This window comes from Eleginops maclovinus, chromosome 9 (genome assembly GCF_036324505.1).
Source record: "Eleginops maclovinus isolate JMC-PN-2008 ecotype Puerto Natales chromosome 9, JC_Emac_rtc_rv5, whole genome shotgun sequence".
Classification (NCBI taxonomy): domain Eukaryota; kingdom Metazoa; phylum Chordata; class Actinopteri; order Perciformes; family Eleginopidae; genus Eleginops; species Eleginops maclovinus.
In genome coordinates this window covers 3,098,136-3,126,080 of record NC_086357.1, presented here as the reverse complement: position 1 = coordinate 3,126,080, position 27,945 = coordinate 3,098,136, and the positions used below count along the sequence as shown (strand labels likewise).

At 39.0% G+C, this 27,945-nt stretch overlaps 2 protein-coding genes across 6 annotated transcripts in view; one reads left to right on the top strand and one right to left on the bottom strand.

The window, feature by feature from the left end:
- Nucleotides 1-97: 97 nt before the first annotated feature.
- brdt (bromodomain, testis-specific) lies at nucleotides 98-27,838 on the bottom strand. Of its 5 annotated transcripts, XM_063890527.1 has the most exons (21): nucleotides 27,663-27,838; nucleotides 27,276-27,377; nucleotides 12,833-13,102; nucleotides 11,810-11,947; nucleotides 11,441-11,579; nucleotides 11,219-11,349; nucleotides 9,293-9,643; nucleotides 9,084-9,212; nucleotides 7,573-7,770; nucleotides 7,302-7,483; nucleotides 6,898-7,187; nucleotides 6,690-6,797; nucleotides 6,128-6,250; nucleotides 5,572-5,621; nucleotides 5,304-5,478; nucleotides 3,173-3,243; nucleotides 2,049-2,112; nucleotides 1,869-1,972; nucleotides 1,402-1,595; nucleotides 1,051-1,267; nucleotides 98-942 (listed from the first exon to the last, which is right to left on the bottom strand). In XM_063890527.1, exons 3-21 carry the CDS (start codon nucleotides 13,022-13,024, stop codon nucleotides 877-879), a joined length of 2,922 nt encoding a protein of 973 aa, XP_063746597.1. In that variant the 5' UTR covers nucleotides 13,025-13,102; nucleotides 27,276-27,377; nucleotides 27,663-27,838; the 3' UTR covers nucleotides 98-876. The 5 variants fall into 5 exon arrangements, with proteins under 5 accessions (XP_063746597.1, XP_063746599.1, XP_063746595.1 ...); XM_063890529.1 differs by lacking the exons at nucleotides 27,276-27,377; nucleotides 27,663-27,838 and adding an exon at nucleotides 15,960-16,362 and having other exon boundaries at nucleotides 11,441-11,525; XM_063890525.1 differs by lacking the exons at nucleotides 27,276-27,377; nucleotides 27,663-27,838 and adding an exon at nucleotides 15,960-16,361.
- Nucleotides 25,088-27,945, top strand: part of tgfbr3 (transforming growth factor, beta receptor III) — a 77,603-nt gene continuing 74,745 nt past the window's right edge. Inside the window, exon 1 of the mRNA XM_063890531.1 lies at nucleotides 25,088-25,318. The gene's annotated coding sequence lies outside the window, so the exon portion shown is untranslated. The remainder of the gene's footprint in view (nucleotides 25,319-27,945) is intronic.

Sequence of the window (27,945 nt, the reverse complement as noted above, 5' to 3'; positions counted from 1 at the left end):
ACATATCAATATTGTTATTTACATTTGTTCTATTGCAGTTAATTTCCTTAATATGTGGTCCGCACTGCACTGCCATTATGAGTAGAGGTAGTGATGAAGTGATGCAGATTGCTTAGTGAAAATAACTTTATTACTTTGATCCAACAAAAAACAGGAAATCAATTTGTATTTATTTAACTTATACAAACTGTAACATACATAACATGTAGATAATCTCAAAAAGCAACTTTGAAACTGTGAGAACAAAGTGCAGTGCGTGTTCAGTTAACACAATGTATGGCATTTTCAAGTAGCAAAGGAACTGAGACTTCAATTCCACATTGGAAACATTCACAAGGACCTACCAACCTTGGGTCAAAATGTACTTTTGTGCAAGAAAAATGAAGTCATGTGTACATGGAACATCAACATATAACAGTGTTTGGTCTGCGCTTGGTATATTTGAGTCAGGGTGAAGTGAGAGATGGTGGTAAGGGTTGATCAGATGGAATCATTTAACAAAAATAACTGAACAATGCAAATTTCAGCAAACAAGACAAGGTGGCATTTGAACTACAGTGTATGCATGTAATAGCATGTCATACACAACTTTCACACAAAAGAGAAAAGAACAGATAAACTTGCACAAAAGATCAGCTTCAGGTTTGACAGTGCATCACCCCAATCCTCTCAAACCCAACAGTGCAAACATTTCAGGACGCATTTTTATTTATTCTTTTCACATTAATCTTTTTTTTTCTATCCTTGAGAACATTCAAATGGTAAAGTGAGGTTGTGTTTTGTGCCTGAGAGAACCAGCAGCTCGAGCTATTCACTGAGACGATGCTCAGTAGTTTGGCACAGAGGGATTTATTTTTCAAGTAGTTCCCAGTTTCTTTAGTCCAGGGCGAGCTCAAATGAAGTCATGATGTCCCGCTGCATAGACAGGTCTATACCGGACATCTATAAAGAGAAAAACAATCCACAGAAATGCCATTAAAATGCATAACAAATGTCCTTTAAAGAATACCAGGAGCACACAGCGACAGTAAGATGGATGAGGGAACTCACAGCCTCTCGCCTGCGTCGTTCCTGCTCCTTCCTGCGGGCCATCTCTCTCCTCATATCCACCGCAGACTGTGTGGTTAGAGGTTGTGTTTCTACGGGAGACTTATGCGGCTCAACATCTTTAGCAGTGTCTAGAGCTCCTCTACAAATGCTCTCTGGAGAATCAGCATCCTCCTTAATATGCTGTGGATTAGTGTCTGCTTCACACGGGCCTGGTAAGCTGGAAGGAGAATGTTATTGAAAGTTGAGATCTAGTTGAATCAACTACCGAGCTTTCCTGGAGAAACAGCTTTACAATTATGTTAGAAATGTTGTTTTTGTCTCTAAACATGTTTCAAATCATTCTCTAGATACCTGCTCTTCCCAGGAGCCTCCCTCTCCTTGTTGTCTTCCGTCTGTTTCTTCTTCAGGGCTTTTTCAAGTTCTTCCTTTTTTTGGGCAGCCTTACGGAACTGTTCAAAGCTCTCCTTGGACGACTTGATAACAGTTGTAGTTACTGACTGCCTCATCAGTTTGGCCCATGAGTCAGCGTTTTTCAGAACAATGTCCTGAACAAAACAAATCTTCATGTTTATTCACCCGTTTGGAATGTTCCATCAGTTTTAAAAAAAAAAAACATTTTATGTTTCACATCCAGGGACAGTTTCAGCACCTGCCCCTCACATTGGGGAACATTTCAAACACATGGATAACATAATTGAAACAAAACTACTTGGTTAACTTTACAAAATAATAATAATAATAATAATAATAATAATAATAATCATAATAATTGTGTTACTTAGATTTTCCAACAGTTCAGGGAATCAAAAAATGCTAACCTTTTTGGGAATGTCTTTTTTTCCCTCTTCAACAGAGTGACTTGCTAAGTTGGTGTAAGGCACATTCATCAGCTGAGCATGGAAATCCTCAGCATATCTGAAATCTGCCATAATCATTTTAAAAAAAAGGATATCTATTACAAATGGTGGGCTCAGAGTAAGGGTGTCCTAGGGACTTACTGGACCTGGTGTCCTCTCTGGGATGCAGTGGGCTGACTGTCAGAGGGGACAGCACTTGGCCGGGCTGAAAGAAGAGATTCAGTTTGAAAATGAAGCTCTTTAATACATTAGTGAATATGCCCACTTAATTATTTTTAAAACACTTTGTTTTAAAACCGTTACTTGCCTGTATATCATTTTATCCTGGTGTGAATCTCTACTGTTTTCCTTTCTCTATCTATTGCTGCTTGAACTCCAGAATTTGCTCACGAGGATTAATAAAAGGTACATTTTATCTTAGAATGTTCTTATACTACACAGAAAACATTGTGAGGACAACATAGAAAAGGGTGATGTTGCATCAGCAGCCTTTTCTTTGCAGTTTTAATTTGTACAAATATTGCCAATAATTAGAAATGAATGTTTTAAACAAAGGTTTTGTTGTGGTGATGCTACTTGAGCTAACATGCAGTACAAGCAAGGACTTTAAAATGGAGGTATGTCGGAATAAGCCGTAGCAACACTGACTGGTTCCGACAGAGCGGGTTATTCTGTGAGGAAGCGGCTGCCTTTGGACTGGTTCGTCTCTGTGGCTAAAACAGACCGTGTTTGGTGTCGCTGTCATTTTTGTTCTTTGAGCGCTGACTGCCCGACCCCCTCATTTGGCTGATATTAAAACGTTTCAATACTAGTCCCTGAAAGAAATGCATTGTGGGACGTGAATATTATGGGCATCGTACTTCTACAAAGCAGCACTTAACCTCATAATCTTATCATATTCTTTTCAAGCTCTCGCAAGCCATTCAATTAGGTGGTGGGCCGGATTTGGCACGTGGGCCGTATGCTTGACACCCCTGATTTAATGTAGGATACAAAATGAACTTCAGTGTGTTCATTTTGAGGTCAGGTTCACTGCAGAAGGACAGTCAGTGAGCAGTTAGGCAGACATTACACACAGAACCTCTAAATAAAGTAATTTGGAAGATCTATTTGATATAGAGGTTGTTTAAAAATGGCACATCATAATAATTACACTAATAATAATATTAATAATAATAATGCATAGTGTGTGTAGCAAAAGATTTCCCAAAAAAAAGCATTTAGGCAGTTGTCGTTGTGACGTGTTTCCGTATCTTTAGACGTACCTCAAATCTGGCTGCAGTCCAGTCCAGCAACACTCCTGGAGACACCATGGGTGACAGGAGGGCAGACAAATCTGTCAAACAGAAGAGGACAGATATAAACACATCACAACCGTGTGTTAATACCTCTCTGACTTTATGTTTGTACAGACTAACAGAAGAGCCAGATCTATTGAAAGCAGGAAGAAGCAGCATGAGATGCAGTAAGGATGGGCTGCTCGCTAATAGTAAACCAAACGTTGGTCAGCTGAAAAAAATGTCTTATTCGAGAGCATTTTCATTGAGTCTGTTTGTTGCAGGAAAAAAACAAAAGCATCTGGGCGCTGTGTTGTGTCTGCCGGAAAACCTCTCACACTTCTTTCAGGAGTTTTGCCCTGGTCATTGGGTTAATTACGTCGAGCAGGAAACCCTAAGTGTTGAATCATTTGTACGCGTAGAGGAAGACCCCGCACAGAGACACTTCTCTCTGACTTTTCTCATTATTTAGAAGTCTAGGATTGGAGGAATAAAGCGAGTGAGTGACAGTGAGTCAGGCCTTATAAAAATGTAATATAGATCTTCATATGTAATAACCTTAGGCATGATAGGCTTTAAACATTGGAATTTTGTCAGACCTAAAATGTGTGTTAATGTCTTGCTGTCGATAAGGGCATTTCTTAGGCTCTTAATTATAGTGATGTATTATATTTTATACATAGCATAATTTACGATGAAGTTGATGTGTACCCATTACATTGTTTCTCAGCACTGTATCTGACAAAATGTTGTGAAGCCAAAAACGAATTGCTTGAACTGCGGCTACTGTTCAGCTAGGAACATCTCTTGTCAAGCGCAGGCCGATAATAAGGCGGTGATTTGTTCCCTGACCTTCCTCCTCAGCACTATCAGAACTAAGCCCTTCTAGGGACGAGTGTTGTAAACTAGCATTCGCTATGAACACTATGATACTTGCATCGGATAACTGTTTTCAGTCTGTCAATGTATATTGTATCTCTCCCTACCAAATAAACGATAAATCAAATAAATAAGCCACAGTTAGTGAGCCATGTCAAACTTTCCAAACTTCTGTTTCTTGATGACACTTAGCATACGGGACAATTAAAAAGGGGAACAGGGAGTCTGAGATGAACAGGCGTTGGAAGAGAAAGGCTCATCGGATGTGGAGCCGTATCAGTGAGGGAGGAATAAGAAATTCCAATGAAAGGAATTTGCTGACAAAGCTGATCTGCGAATACAGGGTTCGGCTGGTGTTCTTGCTGATGTGGCAAAAAGGTATCAAAAGGCGCTGAGAGGGACTAAAGGCTGAGAAAGAACGAGAGGGTAGAGTGCACTCTCTCCCCTGGTGTTTGGTTTAAAACACTATAGATTTAATCAAAAGTCAGGAATTAATGTGCTGTACAGTATTAGGCTGATGTGCAGAAGTAGAGATGCAGAAAGGCAAAAACATATAAAAGCTCAAACACAAGCTAACATATGAGCTCTCAACAACGTTTCAGCCTGACGATACAGAAAAAAAGAACAGCGTTAATGTCTATAATCTTTATTTAGATGGGCCCTGTTATGCTTTTTGTGAGTCTTCCCTTTCCTGTAGTGTGTTGTATAGGTTTTTGTGCATGTCAATGGTCTGCGAAAGCTAAAATCTCACATTGTACGTGATAGGCTAAAAGGAAGGGACATCTCCAAGTGGTTGACCAATCACAACAGAGCCGGCCAGATAACCAATCAGAGCAAACTGGGCTCAGGTTTCAGACAGAGGGTGAAAAGAGGTGCTGCAGCACAGGCAGTATGAGAAAAATAAAGAGCTTTTTGAACATTAAAGCATGGAGACATGTCCCAGGAGAGACACTACATACTGAACCTGAATGCCTAATATCTGGAAATGTACTGAATAGGGCCCTTTAAGCATTTTAAATGTTTTACCTTCAGTCTCATACTGTCAAGAGACAAATGCATTTGAACTAATCCAGAACTAGAGCATTGGATGACAGCTTTTACATGCCCAAGACCCACAGGCTTTGAATGAAATCACATATTTCAATAGAAAACTGACTGTAAAATGCTGAAATGTTCCTTCTTTGGACAAATTTGAATTCCCTCTTGGTTGAGGGACAAAGAGGAGAGAGGTGAGCAGTACCTGGAGGGGATAAAGTCATCTTGAAACAGGTCCGCTCTTTATTATTGGATGTTGGGTGGCCTTTGGTTTCTGCGTTGAAGGACTGCACAGCAGGAGGAGGATGACAGGTCTTCACGGAGGCTTTGGTCAAGTCTTTTATCAGAGACATCTGCTTGCCACAGGCCATATGAGTTTCCTGTGGGTTAAGTAGAAACAACATGCTTACTTTTTATTGGAGATGTGACAGTTAATCATGTGATTACAGTTAGTAAATGCTGAATGCATTTACCTTAACCTTTTGGCATGAGTCTTTACTTTTCTGCTTCTTTGTTTTTGGCACTGAAAGACATGCACATCAATAATTCACAGTCTGCAGTGTCAGGCAGAACAATACTGATTCACAAACACATTTAAAACTTTGCAGTTGCTCTGGTGTAGATGTCCTGGTGTATCAGTGTCCTTGCCTCATATCAGGCACCAGGTATAGTCCACTACAACAAAACAACCAACCTATTTTTATATTTGTATACAATACTCTGACATGTGCACCTCTTTTGTGTAGCAAGATTATTCAAGTGTGTGTGTGTGTGTGTGTGTGTGTGTGTGTGTGTGTGTGTGTGTGTGTGTGTGTGTGTGTGTGTGTGTGTGTGTGTGTGTGTGTGTGTGTGTGTGTGTGTGTGTGTGTGTGTGCGGCGTGTAATAAACAAAAAGGGCAAAAATGATATTTGGTGTGCAACCATGATAAGAGTTGGAAAGTCACCCAGCTGGTTTATTCCCATGGCTCTTCTTCCATGCGAGGAGAGAAGGGAAGGATGCTAACGGAGGAGTGGGGGGGGGCAGCTTACCTGTTTCGAGGTCACTGCCATCGCTGCTAGAGCTAGAATCACTGCTGCTGCTGCTGTTGCTGCTGCTGCTGCTCGCACTGAGGCGTGGGAGCCAGCTGGGGCCAGGAGCTGCCAGGACTTTAGCTGTTAACGAAAGAAGGGTAAAAGTTTCATTTGTACTCCCCGTGCCTCTCATGTTGATGCTAAATGGCACAGACCCCCTTTACACCAACACAAAATGAACGAAACCCTATGGAAAACCTGGGATGTAACCTGTTGTTTTTTCATAAATCATATTCAAGTTTCAAGCTTATTTTTCCTACATTTCAAAAATATTTCTGACTCAATAATAATTTTACTTATGAGGTAATATACCTCAGCTCTAGTGAGTGGCCCAGGCCTTTAAAAACACTATAATTGGTTTGGTTGATAGGATCGTAATCTGTCCTCAATGCATTTTGAGTGCATTTACACTACACTGTACTTCCATGTGTCAAACCATATCCAAGTATAATCCAATCACCCAAATAGCATTTTGGTGCTATGTGTAAAGGGGGTATTAGTTTGTTAATCAAAATCTTACGCGGTGGCTGTTTACTCTTAATTATGTGCTGTTCTTTACTGGGAACCTGAGCGGTACTGGCATTCTTAAGTTTCCCAGTTTGCATTCCTCCTGTGACCGGCTTTGTTTCTGCAGGAGGAAGACATAAAAACCCTCCATCATCATTAAGCATTTCACAAATACTGTAGGCTTATTTGCTGGAACAGAAAAAGCTTAAACAAAGACTTACTACCAGCTTTCTTGCGGCACTTCCTCAGACAATCTGCAACAAACCTCTGCAAGGCCCTCAGCGTGGAAGGCTTGAGCATGTCAAAGTCCACTTCAATCTCCTCCAGAGAAGAATCACGCAGGCAGTTCTCCCTGGCATGAATGATCTTCACCAACTTGCCCAGTTTGTCACCAGGCAGCTTGTCGACGTCCGATTTCAGCTGCTTCTTCTCCTGGTAAGTCACTGGAATTGATGGGACCTCATCCTCACAGGTTAAAGGTACTCCATGTATGTTGTGTCTGTTGCCATGCCTAGATATAAACACAAAAACATCTCAGGTTCACTTTATTCAAAAACTGTACTCTGTCCTTGTCCAAAGTATAAAATATAAACCATATCAAAAGACTTTAATTGGGTTCACTTACAAAGTAGAGCTTTTGCGGTTGGCCAGTTTTTCTACCATAGACTTGTATTTGGAGGATATGTGCTTTAATCTAGCGATGTCCTTTTTTTTGGCTTTCTTTTCTTTTTTCAACTTTGCTTTCTTCTTATGTTTCAACACAGGCTCTTGGGCAAGTCGCTTCAGCTCATCACGGACAGCCTCTAACTGAAAAGCCAGCCATTAATGAACCAATAAGGTGAAATGCACTGAAGAGGAGAACTTATTTGCTTGGTTACTGGCATGTTCATACCAACCTGTTCCTCTAGATTGGCTAGCTGAACAGACACCCCTCCTGGAGAGATCTCTGTCTCTGAGGAGCTGTCGCTTTCAGAGCTGAATGATGTTGACACACTTCCAACTCGCTCTGCCTTTCCCTTGTCGAGCTGCTGACGAGGTAGGGGACAAACATCCACTCCTTGGGGGACCTTCAGATATCGGGCCTCAAAAACACCCTGTTGATACAAAATACAAAATACGTTTTGTAGTAGTAATTGGTCAAACCAATACTATGCTTTAATTTCAGTATGGTTTGATCACAGTTCATGGAGATGTATCAGTTATAAATATATAAAAACAACTCTGATCCTATCCTTATTGTTAACCTAATATTTCTGGTAGCATACACGGTTTTCAGCTAACACGAAATTATAGTTAGATATTAAATTGGCAATGTATACATACAGTAGCTGACATTTTTCTCTATAGTTTGAGTGTCTACATAGACAAAAGTATTGCGACACCTACACATTACACCCAAATGCCAAATTCTCAGGCATTAATATGAAGTTGCCGCCCCCCCTTTGCAGCTTTAACAGCCCCCACTCTTCTGGGAAGGCTTTCTACAAGATTCTGGAGTGTGTCTGTGGGAACTCTTGCCCATTCATCCAGAAGAGCATTTGTGAGGTCAGAATCTGATGTTGGACGAGAGGGCCTGGCTCTCCATTCTAGTTCACCCCAAAGGTGTTCAATCAGGGCTCTGTGCAGGCCAGTCAAGTTCTTCCACACCAAACTCATCCAACCATGTGTTTATGGACCTTGCTTTTGCAAGGGGCTGAGTCATGCTGGAACAGAAAGGGCCTTCTCCAAACTGTTTCCACAAAGTTGGAAGCATAAAATAGTCCAAAATGACTTGGTTAGATGAAGCATTAAGAATCCCCTTCACTGGAACTAAGAGGCCGAGGCCAATCCCAGAAAAACAACCCCCATATACCAGAATCTACCAATGTTTTTGTTTATATAGTGTATGAAGAAAATGCCACAGACAAAACCTACAGCAGTTCAGTGAGGTAGGTGATGTGGCCCAGGCTGATTACTAATAATCAGTTCAGACTGTTTAATTAGAACCTAAATCATTTTAGTTGATAAACAAAACTGCAGGTACCATGTGGAGTTTACGACCAGTAGTAAACACTATAGAAAATTGACACTAAGGGTGGGTCCTCATATTGATTAAGGCACTGCATGTGGGCTTCACTCCATTCTACTTATCGACAGTTGGTGGTGAAAACATTCCAGGAAACATAATGACATGACCTTCAACGTGCCGAACAACACAAGGAGGAAGGAGTCTGCTAGCACGCACACACTGATATCCACAGCGTAGGTTTACATTTTTTCACAGAAATACATTCAAGAAATGTATGATGCCTTAAGCATATAAAAAATGCATTTTAATGGGAAACATACATCACTTTGTTTTCAAAACAACTCCACATGGTACCTTATAGTATAAGCATACTGATATTAAAGAAAGAAAAATATATACCTGCAGTTTTCTTGCCATGTAGACCACCTCGTGTGAAGGTGGATTGTATTTGTAACAGTTGGAGAACATCAGGCGGACATCAGCGGCAAATTCCATTGCGTTTGCATACTTCCTCTGACCCATTTTTCTCTAAAAAAAAAACAACACTTGGGAGGGAAATTTATCTGACTTATATTGAAAAAATAACATCATCATCCAAATGTTCTTACCCTGATGGTGCTCAGGTCCATAGGCTGCTTGATGATGTCGTGGTAGTCGTGCAGGCCCAGAGAAACAGCATCAACAGGTGTGTAGAAGGGCCATGCATAGGCGTAGTGTCTCTTCGACAGCATCTCCTTCAGCATGTCATCACAGAACCTCAGCTGCTCAGACAGGTGCACCTTGCTCTCACAGGCAGGCAAGTCTCTGTTCTTTGGAGGTTTGATGGGCCTTCCGCTGCCTCTCCGGGACAATAACGCACAGGGTGCTGAATGTTTCTCAGAGAGGGATTCCTCCTTGCTGTAGATGACGGAGGTGGTGGTTGCTGTGGGGTCTGCTTTCCTCTTGAAACCTTTTTTGACCTGGGTATTTAGAAAAAGGTTGCACATTTACAGTAAAAGACTATATTAGTAAAACAAAGCTGTAGGGAGAATTATTGACCGTTAGTTTTGTGTTGAGATAAAAGGCATATAGATCAATAGTATTGACCAAATTCCATGAATGATGTGAGATTAGGTAACGCCAACACTTGTGTGTCTAGCATTAAAGGGATTGATTGTAATACTGCTTCCAACTCCAGTATTTATCTTACCGTCTACAAATTGGGAAATGGTCTGTCTTAAAAAATAGAAGCCAACAAAACTCTCATTCTGACTGTGCTGCAGCACCACTTTTCACCCTCTGTCTGAAACCAGAGCCCAGTCTGCTCTGATTGGTTAGCAGGCCAACAACTTTTAGATGTCCAACCCCTCAGCCTTTCGTGTATAATAGCCCTTTCTCATTTCTCCGGTAGTGACCCTGAAAACAATTTCAGCGCGCCATGTTGGAGGACATCTCATTTCTCTAAATTCACATCAAGGACCGAGGATGGAGCATTGAGGAGACTGTCTGTATTTCCGGCAACAGTAATGTTTAAAAGAGGAGTGATGCACGGCTGGACTTATCTGAACCATGACAGCTCTGCAAACTGTTCCCATGTGATTACAAGTTATTTAAGAGGATCAAATGCGCATCAAACTTTCTGCCCTTCACCGTTTGTTACTCACTCACGGCATACCCCCCAGATATTAGGCTACTTATATTTTTAATACAATGCTTTAATCGTGACGCAATGTTTGCAGTGAGAACAGCAAACAGAGGGAAGATAGCTCATATATGAGATTTCAAAGGTCTTTTGTTTTGAAACTGTACATCAGAAGGTCCTGATATTCTCCGAGTAGTTCTTTGGAGTGGCCTGCTACCACCCTGAGAGTTATTTTTATTTATTATTTTCTAAAAACATTGGGACGATAGCTCATGTAGGAGTTGGCAATGGTCTTTTCATTTGGAAATCGTACATCAAAATGTCATGTTATCTTTGGAGTGACTTCTGTGATGGCCTTTTATCAACACCAATTGGAAATTGGAAATGGAAAGTTCAATTTTATGATCAGATAGGTCTTCATAAATGTATCCATAAGTATTAAATGTGAGAAAGCGCTGCTGTGCCTCCTGCCATCATTAATGGACCTCGCTTCAGAATGACGCTCAGAGGAGAGGATTTCTCATTTCTCTTAACGCCTGTTTATCCACTCCTCTCTCCTTGGTTCCCCTCCTCGACTCCTCGCTCGCATCTCTTGTTGGTGGGACTAAGACGCGAGGCGAGGAGTCGAGGAGGGGAAAATGAGAAATGAGAAAGGGCTCAAGTGTTTGGACGCTAGGCACTAGCCAAAGGAAGTGCATTTCAGGCAGGGGAGGGAACTTACAACTGTCAGTTGTAAGAAAACAGGAAACAATGTCCTACCTGAACTAAGCATTAGAATGGAATTGTAAACTATAATACCCATTCATTGTAATTAGCAAAAAAAGATAAACATCTTTTCAACATGTTGAACACCTTACAGATAGTGGTTAAATGTAGAGTGTGAAATGTACTTTCAAAGTAATGAAATACTTACTGTGGGGTCTATTTGTACAGAGAGCTGGTTGGGGGCGATACATTTGGGCACATCAGTTGGAATGACGGTAACAGTCTGCTGGAGAACGACTTCTGACAGAAGGGATCTGTGCTTCACTGAACCTGCATGAGCTGAGGCACAGGGGAATGCATGCACAATGATCAGAAACCATTTTAAAATGAACTAATTCCTTGCAGTTGGGACTGGGGTTGTGCATGATACCTATATTTGTCTTCCTCCCCTTCACTGGTTCCTTTGTATTGTTGGCTGTGAGTTCAATCTCTTCCTTAGGCATGTCGGACAGCTTCTGCAGAAAAAGCTTCTCTAAGGTCTGTGCCATAAAAACAATGTCATCTCCGGGCTGCGGAAAGAAAAGGTGCGTAATAAAAGAACTCAGTCAAGCATGTGTTCATACACCAATCCTGTTTGAGCTGCAGAAATAATCTCCAGCCTGTCATAGCCTAAAATAAAATGTCACTCTGGGTGTGACGTCTCAGCCTTTGCCTTACAGTATGATAGACGACAATAAGTGGACATTATATCAGGTCACAAACTGCTTTGACATTAACAATACTTCCTCACTGTTCTTACCCGGTTGTACATATAGCAGTTGTTGAACATGGTGTTGAAGTCTTTCACACAGTCAAGTGCTCGCCAGTAGTATTTGTTGTGGAGACGCTTTTCTACAGTGGTCAGATCCATAGGCTTTGTGATGATTGAATAATAATCCTGAAAGAGAACAAATACATTAGAATGAAGACAAAACCCTTCCTTCCCAGATCCAAGTCTAAAGAAACGCATCCACCATAACATATGATATTATAGTTCAAACATTGTAATACTACTCATTAAATGTCTTCTATTATACTGTATTTTAACAATTTATTGGAGGGCAATATGTATTCAAAACTTGTCTGAAGTGTTTTGCTCAAAATACCAAACAGATCCCCCGTTGTAGCATGCCTCATCCCCCTCTATTTCAGCCCTGTTCCTGAAGTGCTGATTCGGTGACTGTAGCTTTAAATTTCAGCAGAGTTTAAGCTGGCCACGCCCCTTTGCAGCATGATGATCTCTCCTCTGAAGAGAGAAGTTTCTAACAGAGAAACTCAGCTAAACGCTGCCGTGATTAAACGCCATATAATATTCCAAACCACATCCAGCATTATTTCTGAAACACTTCTCAGTGTTTACCACTAGAACAGAGACATTATATGTATTATCTACAACAACTCTAAGTCCCTCCTGCAGACATCCTGCTGAATACCCAGACACACAGCTGGGGAGGGGATTCAGCTCGCCCACTGTATATTGGGGACGATAGGTTTGGATGTGTCAATTGGGCGGGACGTTGCCAGGAGTTCATGTAAAGCCAGCCCACATTTTGTTTATGACTTCATATCGGCAGCAAATCTGGATCAGCTCGTTTGTACCCCCGTTTTTAGAGATGTGGGTAAGGAGGAAAAGAGAGAGGGTTGTATTTTCTGACTCTTTGTGAGTCTCCGTACACACCGGGGACACATATTTATGTATAAAAGACATCAAAAAGTGCATTTTTCATAATAGGGGAACTTTAACTGAAACCAGAAATAGCTTATCAATGATGTCATTACTGACCGGCAGACCCAGCGCCACTGCATCAACCGGCTGGCGAAAGGGCCATGAGAAGTTATGCTTCCATAAGGCTTTGATCACCACCTTCTCCAGGTAGTGCAGCTGGTTGGTTTCACGGCCAGGGTTCTTAGGGTTGATGACCTCCGGGGAAGGGGGGTTTCCGTTCACAGTGGGACAGACTTTTACACCAGACATTGTTTTGTCTGAAGGCCATGAAGAGGGAAAAAGTCGGTTGAATGCTTTGCAGCAATTTGGTGTTCATCACACGTTTTCCTAAACAAGTAGAAAGTAGTTGCTTCAGTAAACATTGATATTGGATATAAACGGACACACAACATGGGAACACACAACAAAGTTGTTCAGTCACAGTTATTTTGAGATATCATGGCCACTGATTTAATGTTGTCGGAAGTTTACAATTATAGTCAAGCTGCAAGCTTTTTAAAATAGTCAATATGACATCCCTCATAAAATATAGTCTGATCATGAAAAAAAATAGGGTGCCAAAAAAGTTCAGAAATGAAGTCTCAGCCCTCATTTGAACTACTCCAGGATAGCATACTGTAAAAAAAATAGCTTATTGATTGCAGTATGCTCAATATTGCTTACCTATAAAGACACTGCAAGGGTGGGGTAATTTAAAATAAGCAACACCAACAAAATGAAAGATAAAGATTGCACCATCATCAATTCTATGATTTGTTTATCCAAACAAATTAATCAGTTGACTGGATGCAAATGGCCTCTTTTGTAAAACAATTAATCACCAACGTAAGCCTATATATGAAATGCTAGTGGAATGGATAGCAACTCCAACAGAAGAGAACAGTGGGTGCTCAGGAGCCTGTAATGGCACTACTGCCACCTAAAGCATCTTTATGGTTCCATTTAACAAAACAATAGATAGACCCATGTTTCTAAAGCACTTTTGAGTCTGTCAATAAGTAAAACAGTAACAAAGGTAATGGAACATTTGATTGAGAGTCATTTCCATAAACAGGGTTATCACAGTTTGACACTTTTAAAATGTTTTGTCCAAAATACTAGAAAACCAACCCAAATAAACATACAATGGGAATGTTTAAACTTTAAAAAAAAAAATGAATCCTTTATTTTTCTATGTATTTTATAAAAACAGGTAGTAAAGCATCACACAAAATGATTTGGCCAGTTCAGGCATCGAGGGTACACTTTCTATTAGATATTTTATTTGTTGCTTTTCAACAGCGCTTAATGGGGGCTAGAACTTTAAAATCAATAGCAATCAAATAAGCGCAGCGCTGTTTCTGTCATTTTCTATTGATTAATTGAATTATAGTAACAGGGTTGCAAATCAGTGCTTATTTTAGCTTTATCATTTAGGAATTCATGCTAGCTGCACAATGTAATGCTACTTTCAAGGCAAGGACAAATTCAGTTATTTACCTAAAGAAAGATAACTTTGAATTGAATTTGTGTTACTGTGATAATATGACTAACAGGGTTGAGTGGGTAAGTGTGCCACACTTGTTCTAGACTGAAAGAATACGATAAATATGAAAAATAAAAGAGAGGACTGAGCTTTGGTCTACCCATGGCAGTAGCACATGGCTTGATAATGTTATTTCCTGCAGTGACTGCTGTTTTTTGAACTTCCTCTGCCGCGCATGTTAGGGACACACCTTCCGTTTAAAATGACTGTCATTGTAAATAGGTTTATGATTTCACAGATGCTATGACAATTGCAAAAGACATGTATTAACACAAAAATAGTAAGAAATGTATGTAAAAAGCCTATTTGAAATGTTAAATTAGACATGCAAGTTGGTCACCAAGAAGTAGGCACAAGAGAAAAATGCCATTTTAGAGAGATTTAGAGCTATTTGATATTTTAAATAATATTTTGAAACCGCTTTTTCTACAACTGATTTTACATTTTGTCTAAGGACAAGTATATGTAACACAACACGTGCATGTTTTAGCATTTTGGGCATGGATTATTAATAATTGTACAGGTGGGACAGGAAATTACCTCCAATTCTGGAATGACCCATATAGTATCTAGTATTTCAAAGTAAAATAGAGCATCTTTGTAAATAGAAACAGTGTTTGACAAAAAAGAAAAGAAAAAGGAGGGTTTAGGAAAAAGATTTCCAATGAAAATTAAGTTTTGGAATATTGAATTAATAATTATATTATTTAGAAAGTCTTAGCACACATTAACTTCATCGCAGATTGAATTTGAATCGGAGGATGAAACCCTCTTTATTAGTCACATACATGCACACAGCAGAGCACACACAGTGAAATTGGTCCTCTGCATTTAACCCATCCTAGTACTAGGAGCAGATTTTGGAGACCTTAATCACTCAACCCGACTAAAGAATGAATACACATTTTAAATGATTATTTTAGCTAAACATTAACTTAACCTACTGTTAAAATGAGATGCATTAAGGTGTCCGAGGCCTGGTTAAAAGTCTATATCTCATGGTTGTTTTCTGGTGTAATGTATGGGGTTGAGCAGAAAGCATGGCAGCATGCTGCGCTGTTGACAGTGATCAGGCCACCACGTGCAGCCACCACGCCCACCGGTGAGCATCTCAGCTAACCTCCAGAGCAAGTGATCAGAAAGAACGAGAAGCACTGGAGCTAGTTATAGTGTTCTATTGGAAATGTGTAGATTCAATCCCTACCAAGAAATGTTTTGAATGACGCTTTAGTGGGATACATAGTCATATTAGCTAGCTGCCATTAAATCTGCAGGACATTTCACAAATGTGCCATCTTTTCCAGGCGAATTTAGCCACGTTAGCCTGCTTACTCTCCTACTGACAGTCGACACTACACTGACGAGGTATTTTCACCTTTCCACGGTTTTTGCAGATCTGTTTTTCTCTCACAAACAGGGCGATACGGTCTATCGAGAGCATATTGATTCAATATCTATGTCAAGAAGCATCTAGTTAGCTTAGCTACCGCAGCTAACACTACCTAAACGTTTAGTCGTGTCAAACCTCGTGGGCTCCTTTCCAACGTATGATAACTGTCGCAAATGTTTCAGTCATTAGCAGGATAACACAAGCTAACATAGCACGAATTCATGTTAGGTAAATATGGCATTTACTATGGATTGTTGTGCTAGCATTACCTTACGAGATATCACGGGCTCTTGCGTTCAACTCTTCCGTGGCACGTTTCTATGGCAACCGCCTCAAATTTATACCCCTCTACCGGAGGCTCTACAACTGATTGGTCAAAACACTTAACTGCACATGTAGCATTTCGATATTCTTCAGAGAAAGACGCCTGAAACATTTTCTTGCATGCAAAAATAAATCCCACAGTGTATCTTGCAAATGTGTAGCTTGAACCTCTTTCCTTAAGCATAAAGTAAACATGTGTTGAGCCTAACAAAATGGCAACTCGATGTAACAGAAGGATCCTGGGTGATTGACGGTTGATAGGAAACGTGACTGGTGGGCGGAGAGACACCGACTCTCTTGTAAATAATGTCACCACTCGTTTGGGTGTCTCCTAGTACGGGCAGTAAGATGCTGTCCGGCTGCTAGTGGAGGAGCAGAGTGAGGCTCGGTGCGTCGACACCAACACAAAACTGGAATCTGGGCGGGGTGGTGCTTTCATGCTCTTTTCACGGAAGCGGACAACATGGTTTCGATAAACACATAAAACAACTAGTCATATTTGACTATGTTCTTTACCCAAACATGACAGTACGAATCGTGTGAGTTAGCGCCAATTTCCCATTTCCATGTTATATAAAACTACACGTTTAAATCAATTACAACTCTTGTAGCACTTCCCTAGGTTCTAAGTGTAGTGTCTTTTATAGTAGTTGTTTTATTCCGAGGTTTTTAACACTGGAAATGTAAAACGATTAAAGGAATACGGCGTACATATTAAAGTACATAAGTTTGAATGGTATTTTTATAGAATGAAGATTTCAGATTTAAAAAATAGAACAGTGGGGCGCATTGGGACTTTACCAGGGTAACTCGAACTACACATGAGTTTACTTCCTGTGAGCTGGAATTGTTTTTATTTCAGGTCAGTTAACTTATTTCTATAATATAAAATTAACAGTTACAACTAAAATGAAACAGAAACATATGTGTGTATATATAAAATCTAATGAAAACGCACAAAAAACATTAAATGTTAAAGTAATATTAGACATGCCAAGTGACTAACACAATCTAATGTTTGTTTCTGAAGTTATTGGGACAATTCTTTTTACAACCTTACTGTCTACTGTAGCACATTTACGTTTTTTTAGACTTGATTAGAAAAATATTATTTCTCATATATTTCAGTAAAGCTTAACAAAAGAAATAAATTATTATCCAAGATAAATCTATAACTCTATTATAATTGAGCTGGGCCTGCAAGGTGTGAGTGTCTGTACTTGTACTGTTCTCACGATGGTATCCAACTTGAGGAAAACATGCTCACCTCGATGGAGAGCTGAATTTACAAACTGTCACAGTTTTTATCCTCTATGTAACCATTGGTAAAAGCAATGAAATAATTAATTATCACAAATTCAGACCAACCAGTAATAAATCCTGCAGCAGGACTTATAGATGAACTAAGAGGGATGTTAAGAAAATGATGTCCAGGGAATGGCTTGACAAACCTGTTCTACAGCCATCGTTACACATATATTAATGTGAAAGTGACTTGGTAAATATCGCACTTCTATATCTAATATTTTTTAGCTCACAAATGAAAGGACTTTAAATGAATACCTATTTCTTGAGCTTTTACATATTTTGTCCACAGGATGGAGCCAAAGTGTGGGCTTTAAAGTATCCTTTGGAAGAGGCTTGATGGCATAAGCCTGTGGAATGTTGTTGTGGTTTTGATACCCAAAAGGGATTTATTAAATTATTTTCAGTTTTGTATTTACAAGAGAAATTTCCCTGCAATGTGACATGTTATTTTACTACTGAAAGCAAACACAGAGAGTTGTGTTTAGTCTGTTAATACCCAAAACCAAATGCACATCTTGCACGTCAAATGATGTAATTCATTTTATAGCAGGCAGAAGATTTGTAAACTGTATATAATTTCTTTATATACAATCTCTCAGTGATACACCCATAACTACCCCACATAAGTGATGGGATGTTTGTTATATTTAATGTGGTACTGTTGAAAAGCAGTTAATCTTTCATGCAATATTAGAGGTGGAGAGCAATAAAAATAAATTTGTGGCGATGAGGCACACGCACCAGGTTAGCCTGCAGTAAATAAAGACAAAGTGCTGGGGATTTAGAAAGGGAAAGGTGGGGTGTAAATCAGGTTGTCAGATTTCCTAAAGTTTTGAATCTGCCTATAAATACTGACACAGTGTGTGTTCCTCTGACAATGACAGGAAGCTTGTTCAGGAGGGAGGGGTTCATAGAGGAAAGGCTCTGCCCCTGACTTTTCAAATGTGAGGAGTAAAATAAGCTTTTTGTTTGTGAATGAACACATATATAATTCCTTAAATGGTGCAAAGTGTTGCATTCTATTGCTACTCAGTGGTACAATGTAACAAATGACATTCACTTGAAGTACTTTGTTGTATGTTGATGCCATCACATTCAACACATTCAAGAGTTTTACATCCAATTAAATATGAGACATTTTTATAGATTCATATTCAGATTGCTTCCTTTGTCCATAAATATGCATGAAATGGAAATGTGTCTCTGGCACCAGCATTTAAAACAGCAATCACCATACACAACAAGTTCACACAACACATTACAGTTATGTATTGTAAAGTCTTAAAGTGACAAAGGGCTATCATAATACAAAAGTGCTATTTTATTGGGTTCAGAGGATGGGTACAGTCATAAAGATCTGGATTTCCTTTTTGGTTGTAGATTTGCCAAACAAATCCTGGAGTTGATTGAAGACCTGAGTCAGACTGATTTTTGTTTTATTGAGACATTTAATACAATGTTAAAAGTAAGACCAGTCTCTGTATACCAGTTAGTGGTTAGAATTAGTTCCTCCTTTTACAGCTACAACTTTAAAATCCTACTGACACTGTCACATCAGCAAAAATGATACAAATAATAATAATAAACAAAGGAACATTTCTGCATAATGAGTACTGTTACTTTTACTTAAAAAAAAATACATTTAGCTACCAACACTGCTGAACATTTGCATGTATTAAACTTGCAATGGAGCATTTACGTAATTTGTCAATGTGGCTTTAACACAACTACAGGACCACACTTCTGTAAGGCTAATGCTACTACATCTACTAATATGATTGTGTTTAATTGTCTTAATCCTTCAATAGAGATTACCCTAATAACAAATAAGCAGAGCTGTCTGAGGATTATCTACGCAATCCATAAGAGGGCAACAGAATCCACATATTTGTGTTTTCCTGCATTAATACTGTAGGCTTATTATTTAGTTTAAACGCTGAATACATGAAAGCACAATAACGTCTAACAAAGTGTGTACAACCCAACTACGTTAGCACAAAGACAGTGAGAAGGTAGAAAAGGCGCTGAAAAAAGATTATTATTACTGTTTTAATTGAATAGTTTTAATGAAAAACTGAAATAGACAGAGGCAGCATGGTTGACACACACAGGCATCAGCTGTTATTCTATCTATATTATTCCTAATGCGCCCCAGATGCTGTTAGTAAAATATGGGGAGTCTGCTTTTGAATAGAATTCAGATGTGATACTGCTTTGATTGAGGACATAAAACCCAGCATAACAAAAAAAAAAAAATCATCTCATCTTTCCTGCTACTGATAGGTATTTGAAGTCAAAGTGAGAACATGTGAGTTACTGTCTCACATTTAGAGTCTCTGTGTAGTACACAGAGCCAGCTGTACTAAAGTTTGAATGCTAGATTGGCCTTTGTTGTGGCTGTTCTGTGAGGAAGTTCGAGGGCAGCGGACCATCCCATAACTCCCTGCAGCTTCAGTCTTCAGCGGTCCAATAACAACCCCGGCCCAAATCAAACATTTAGAGACAAGGAAAAGGGGATTCTCACAGTGATCACAAGTTATTACACTACTTTTTATTATTTGGTCTATTATTTTATTCTGCTTGTATGTTATAACTTACTTTCTACAGCTGTGCCACCCTAAATCATATTTTGTTTATGAGACTGTGCTGAACATAAATGCAATTACATTTCCTTTTCTCTGTATTGTGGCTTTAATACATGTATTTGCCTTCTGTTAAGAATTTACAGTGCATTGGAAAGATGTCACACAAAGAGAATCTCCCATTGGTTGATAACACATAATCATTGCATATGCTGCTTTCTTTATGAAACTGATCATGGTTTCAGTAGACTGATAAATAATATCCTATTTTGAAAGATAATTCTTCGTTTTAGTCATTTTTCATGCATAAGTGTAAGGAAATGCGTTTTTCAAATGGATATGTGCTGCTTTCCTCTAATTTATATCATACTCAATAAATATCTGTGTGTTTATGACTGAGAAAACAAGACCTTTAAAGACATCCTGTTTAATTTTTTAAATGTTTGGCTAATTTACTAGATTGACTAAATAATTTTGAAAAATGTATCTGCTGATACTTCGATAAAGAAAATAATTATTAGTTGCAGCTCTAAGCAAGAGGTCAAACAGATGGAATTGAAATCTATTTTAAAAAAAAAACTGAAAAATCTTGTAGTTGAGTCATAGTAGAAATACTCAGATCTTGTACTTGAGTAAAGTAGAAATACTCAGATCTTGTACTTGAGTAAAGTAGAAGTACCAGAGTGTAGGAATACTCTGTCACAGTAAAAGTATTCTAAATGTTCCTCCAGTGAAAGTAGAAAGTACTCTCATCTAAATGTACTTAAAGTAGCGACAGTAAAAGTAGTCATTGTTTGATTGGTCCATTTCAGAATAATATCTCTGATATGTTTTATAATTATTGATCATTAACGTGTTCTCAGAGCTGGTAAAGGTGCAGCTAGTTTGAATGGCTTTGTATACTGCAGGGTAGCTGCTGGATTTACTGCAGGTGAACTACAGTCTGATTTAAGGGCTGATTATATTTACCATCATTAATGCAGATCTGTAAAGTCACTAAAGGGATTAAATACATGTAGTGGAGTAAAAATACACCATTTACCTCTGAACTGTAGTGGAGTAGAAGTACTAAGTAGCAGAAAATGGAAATAGTGTGTAATGTACCTCAAAATTTGACTTAAGTACAGCACTTGAATAAATGTATTTCCCATCTCTGAAGGTTACACGATTTGTTGAATATTATCGCAAAACACAAACATATTTAGAATGAATATAACAGCTGACATGATGTAATCTATAATAACTATGCCATGTAACCATTTGCATGCAAAGATAAACAGATTTTAGACCATGACTTCTATATAAGCAATACAATAAGCCAGTAATACAATCCAACCAAATTGTAAGGTCAGGTGTTATTATTGTATGTAATCATATACTGCAGCATCATAAATCTGCCACAGCATTGTTGGACGTGACAGCTGGTGCAATCAACTGGGTCAATACACCTCCAGAACTCCTGATACATTAATGGAATGTGAAGACGCTTCAGATTTTCACATATATCTGATGCGCTCTTATGATTTCTATTCCCCTTCCTCTCAGCTGTATTCACAACCTTAACACAGTGTAAACAAACAAAGTGGAACACTTTAACGGAGGCATGCATATGTATGAGATGTAAAATTATTTGATCCCTTTGAGCGTTTCCTTGTCAGCTCTCAAAGCAGCGGTGGTGTTTTTTTTGTTGTTTTCGTGTGTGTGTTTTCCACAACAAAAGTTTCCTCCCTTCTTGTCACAGGTGCCGTGTCATTAGTGGTAAATCACTAAGCTGACATTTATTTCGTACCCAGTCACACGGCATCTTCTTTTCAACGGAAGTCTGGTATCACAGCTGAGCATCGCAGTGTTTGTGCAGGAGGGAGCGAGACATTATATAAACAGACATCACTGTGCGTACAATTTAGTGCCTGTGATAGGGGTTGTGGGGTGCTGGATTGAAAGGGTGTGACAAAAATGTGTTGTGAGAGCTGTGAACAAATCCTCACATACTAATATTAGAAGCCTCCCAAAATTTGAATATCGGAGAAGCCAAGTTCGCAATTGATGTTTATTGTGGTTAAATATCTAATAATATCTGTGCTAATCTGTTCCCAATGAGGTTACTCTCAACTCCTCTTTGCTAAATTCAAAAGCAATACATTACAAAAGGAAAGGTATAGCCTTCATACATCACACAGGAGGTTGAGTGCAATTATTATGGAGGTTTAAACTGATATATTTTAATTGTTTGAGCAAAAGCATCTGCCAAATGAATGTAATGTAACTCAGGCTGTGCTTACCTCGCTCCCCCGAAGCCAACATAATCTAAACAGTAAAATAACCTAATTACCGGTAATCATAACAGCACCATATGTAAACATGGCTTTTGAGAAATTCCTGATGCTTGATGAATACTGTACCAGAAGGCCGGCCTTTAAACATGTTCTTTATTGTGTCACAAAAATGTAATGTCATACAAAATATTGCATTATATTCTTTAGGGCTGTTGCTGCTGCATAATACAATGTTTAAGGTTTATTTATCAGCTGCACATGTTAAAATAAGTTCTCCTGTTCCCACTTAAAGAAGCCCTATTCTGCTTTTTGGGGTTTTCTTTTCCTGAAGTGTGTTCTATAGTTTTTTTTGTGCATGTAAATGGTCTGCAAAGGCTAAAATCCCTGTGTTCCCTTCAGAGGGAGTTTCTCTGGAATTGTATTGGTTGACCAATCACAACAGAGCCGGCCAGCTAACCAATCAGAGCAGACTAGGCTCTGGTTTCAGACAGAGGGTGAAAAGAGGTGCTGCAGCACAGGCAGTATGAGAAAAATAAAGAGCTTTTTGAACATTAAAGCATTTTTGTAGAGTGTTTTCTGCATCCCAGGCTGTGCACCCCTTATCAAAATGTGTAACACTGATTAAAGCATAATCCAAATAAAAACGCATTCAGACACACACAGAACTGTACAATAGCATCAGATGAACAGGAGAGAGACAGGAATGGGGACATGCAGCAAAGGGCCATAGGTCAGTTTCTCCCCTATAGGACATGGGGCAACTACTCTACCAGGTGTGCTACCGGGCCCCCCACAACATAAATATTCTCAAATAATGTGAATACTTGAAGGACGGAAGAGATAGCGAGGAGTTAAAGGTCGCCACGGCTTTAACCTAACATTCTCAGGTTTAAAAAGCAATCTTGTTTTCAAGACACCGGTTTAACAATCTTTAATATATATGAAGCAATGTATCATGTTTTATATACACATCTTTAGTTATTGCTGTCAAATAATGTAGCAAAATAGGTTTACTAGTAAATGTAGTAGAGAAGATTTGTTAGGAAGCATACATATTCAAATGCAAGGGCTATTTGTTGCTTAAAATAAAAACCCAAACGATATACTTTGCATGCAGATTTATTCCCTTATTAACCCCATATTTTCTTTCAGTAACTACAGAGATATGTGAGCCCTCTTTTCGCTGAAGTGCTAAACTGAAGCACATATAGACTCTTGCATAGCCAGACACTTCCATAATCTGGCATCAAGGACCCACATGCAGATATATATCTCTCCATGGGCCCTCTTGCGATACGAGTGACCTAAAGCAACCCTATGCAATAACATTGTTTAAGATTTGTATAGAATTTCACATCTGTCTGCACCGTAGATGGAGACTGTCTTATGAGACATTTAAGAACAGTTATACTCTTAATCTTTCGATTTAAATGATTAAAAGTGACTGGGTAGATTCAACTAGTTTAATACATCAGGATGACATTAGCTAAATAAAGCCCTGGTTCATATGCATTAAAGGAAGTTTAAAACAAAAATAGTGCTAAAACTCAGTAGTCTTTGTGTGTCATTTTCACAGCCTTTGATCGTGCTCAGAGAGAGTTGTTTGTGAAATTGAGTCCCCAGTTCTTTTTCATCTTTATATTTATGATGATTATTTTTTCGAAGTAATTGAAAGCCTGTAATAGGCCTACTCGGTGCATGATTTGTAATCTTCTAGTGAATCATTCTGTTATGTATGCAAATGCTCTTGTGGTTGTTTTGGAATGCTGGTCTCCAGCAGCTTTGTTGTATTGACATCAAATACAATGCCAGTAAAAGTGTTGTCATAATTTTCAAAAGGACACAAACGTATAAAATGTCCTGGCTTTCATTTGTCTGAAAATAATGATTTGTTTGAAAATAATCTGCCACATGATGTTTGCACAACAAATGTTAAGTTAAATGCGTTTACATGAAGTGAACATTTGTTCAGAGCATACAGTATTGCATACTTGTACTTGAAAAATGCTACGTGCACTGTGATTATCTATCATAAAGTTGAAAAGTTTGAGCCAGTCGAACGCTACTCAAACTCAACAACCGCCATCTTCGCTACAATAGAAAGCTGCAGGATCAGATGCGATTATGTTTTTTTTCTGGTGAACAGAGCACTTTACAATGAAAAGTAATACATGTGCTTTTTATTTTTTTTATTAAAAAAAAATCTATATATTTATCAAGTATCATTTAACCAGTAAGGTAAATAAGTCTTCCTTAATTTTATCGGGTTTCAGGTCTGTCATGATTTGAAACCACGAACGACAACAATGCTAGCTAGCAAGCTAACAGCAAGTGTTTACAGTGCACGATATGGAAGTGTACTAACAAGTTTTCGAATTGAGACACAACATAGTACAACTTTAGGCTTGTGAAGTAACGGAATACATGTTACAGAATTACTTAATTATAATTAAATTACAAAAAAGGAACTGTATTCCCTTATAGTTACATAAAAAAACCTTTTAATTTAATAAATTGGAGAGCAGGATTACAATGTTATATTCACACGCGCACTCGCAAAACGAGTCTGAAGGGCTACTTTCATTATTTAAAAAACATGTCTTTCTCTTTATAGTAGGCATATACTACTTGTAGGCCTATTTATTGGCGTTGCTTTTGATATTTGGGTAATCCATAAGTAACGGAAAGTGGTTTGGTAAGTTTGTATATATTTATTGTTTCTATAAGTAATGTCTCGTTTTATATACGAGTCTGTGATACAGTTTTTTTTACTTTGAATGCTGTCTGTGGGACCTCCTGGCGCTCGTGCAGGGGCTCGTGAGGAGCCCGTGCACCCCGCTTTGAAAAGCTGTGCAGCAACAGCCCGTCTCGCGCACAGCTCAGCCTCCTCCCCTAGGCCCCGCCCCCAGATGAAGCCCCCAGTGAAAGGCAGATAGATAGTAGTAAACTTTTAAAAGTTTGAGCAAGAAGGGCTGTTTATCAACACTTTGCTAGAAAAATATCACGTCAGTTTTGACCGGACGCCTTATCCCCCAAAACAACGTGATGGTGTAAATGTCCAGCCGAGAGAAGACGTTTAATATCCGCAACCCGCGACCTACTTCACTTCCAGCAAGCATTTTCTGGAGACTCTGCATGGTACGTTCTCAACACTTTCAACATGTTGCTTGTTTTTGGAGCAGTGTGGACTGTCATTGTACACCGTGTCTGTAAATAACATGTATTGTAAACATTTTTTTCTCCAGTTAGCTGTGTTTACTTAACCGCCCATAAATCCAGGTGAACATCTGTATGTTGAATGCTGCGTTGACATGCAGCTTTCTTCTCGCTGTTCCTCTACAAGCTACAGGCTATTAGCTAATGTTTGCTTAATGTTGGCATCTAATGCTATACTCTTTGGGTCATGTTTTATTAGTAAACGGGAGAATAACATAAACGGAGGTAAACAGAGTGTTTGTCCAGTGCTTTGGGTGGTGTTCCCTGCCTGCAGATAGAGAACAGCATGCTCTCAGTGCAGCTGAGTGACAGAGGAACCGTGTAATATCTGGGTTAAAACCAGGACGAGTCAACAAGAATCCCCTTTTTGCAAATGACAGTGAAAACTGCCTTAAATTAGGGTGAAGGTGATTTGCCTTGTTTTACCAACATTACTGTCATTACTGTCAGATAGTGCCGCTGATTGTTTTGCCCTCTGGAGAAACCGATTATTTTAATGAATGATCACTTGGCTTCTAAACAATGTCAACTATCTGATGTGTTGCACTAAGGGATTGACACTAACCTTAGTTAATTGATGCATATTTATTGAAAGTGTTTTCAAATCTGTCAAGGGATATTTAGGAAAAAACATTTGAAATCTTTATTGTTAACCAAAAGAATGCATTCAACTTCCTTTATGAATTTCTGGACTGGAAAAAGAAAGAAAGCGAAGACCAATATTATGTTTTTAAAATTTGTACATCCTAGAGTCTGAAATTCAAAGTTATTTAAATGTCCAACTGAACAAAAATGATTTACCGTTTTACTATATTGCTGCAGGCTGGAAAGTTTTCTTGCAGGCAGGTTATACATAGGACACGCATCATAAACACATGAACACAGGTACAAAAAAACATTACTGATGTCATAAAGTATCGAGTGATAACTGGAAACATAGTCTAAGCTTAAATCACCCTGAGCTGAATGAGTTTAATCAGCTCATTTGAGAAGCCAGAACAAGTCTTTTACAAACAATCGAAAGAATCCTCAAAATAAATTCACTTTTATTTTAAGTCAATTAGCCTACTACCTAGGTATTATGATTACTGCAAACTGGACGTATTATTTTAAAATAAGAGCAGTGGTTTGTGTACTAGTAGATTAGCCGATTGACAGAAAAATATCTATTTGATCTAATTAACCATTTTGATTATCTCTCTTGCAAAAAAACTCAGAATATACCACTCCAATATTAAGTTGCGTCTATTTTCTGTTTCACATTTAAATGCATCACCTTGGACTTTTTTCTCTATTTTCTGACATTTTTTGGAGCTAGAAAATAATTGATAATGAAAACAATCATTAGTTGCAGCCCTTAATGTAACATATGTGTCAAGGATCTGTTTGGATGGTAACGGCATTGTATAATGTGCACATCCTGCACAGGTGTCAGGGTGTTTCTGTGCACTGTAGCGTGCAGGGACAGAGCGCTGTAAGAAATAGGAGTGTGATAACACTTGTAATCAGTCAGTCAGAGCGGTGCTTTTGTGAGAAAAGGACGAGTGGGAGGTTTAGTGGTTTGTTAGTCCTCAGCCTGTAGTTACACTTGCACTGAAAGAAGAGAAGAGTTCATTCACCAGGTCATGAACATATGACTTATGTCAAATGCTGGTTTAGGATGAGTAAGTCTTAACGTCTTACTCCTGTACCTCAACATGCAGTTTGTAACACTGGCTCAGTCTTTCATGTGCAGCTCTCTTTACTCATGGTTCTGTGATTACGGGAACATAGTATCTGCCCTCTGGACATAACAACACTTAACTTCAGCGTATATGCATACGTGATGACACAGATGTAAGCCAGGGCCTTTAACATTGAAGTGGCCACAAGTATGTACCTTGGTTTTGGCAATGTGCACCGCAGTATGCTCAGTCTGGGGTCTGTGTGTACTGATGTACTTTCCAGATCTTCTTTGGGTGAAATAGTTGCTCGGCTTAGACTGTCAGGGTTGAAGAGAAGTCACATGAGGTGATTTAAAGTTGTTGCTGCAACAAAACCAGCACCGAGGCATGAGTAAAAGTAAAACCTCTACACTCAACCCAAAGCAGATAAGATGAAGGTAACCGTTATTGACCTTAATTTACCTTACACGCTTGCTAAAATATTGATAGAATCATTTCAAAACCCTCCAAGAAAACGTTCTATCTTTAATCCCAACCTTAACCAACAGAATAAGCTTTCTTCTGTCTTGAATGCTCCTTTCCTTTGATTTGGTCAGACTCACCGAAGGTATTGCAGCACAGTTTACCTTCGTTTAGGCATTGAGGATGAAGGTCACAGAGAGGCTTAAATCAAACAGAGAGCACTGGCTATCCTTGACTAGCTGGAAGTGTAATATTTGTCATGATCTTCCGAAATCACTTCCCAGGCCTTGGAGCTGCCGCACGGTGAAAGGCCCTTTTGTCCTGTGCAAGCTGCTTTCACTGCAGAGTGATGCACCTCAGGACTTTATGCATCACCTCCCATACACCCTGTGTGGTTCAACACGAGGCAGATGCACACATCTG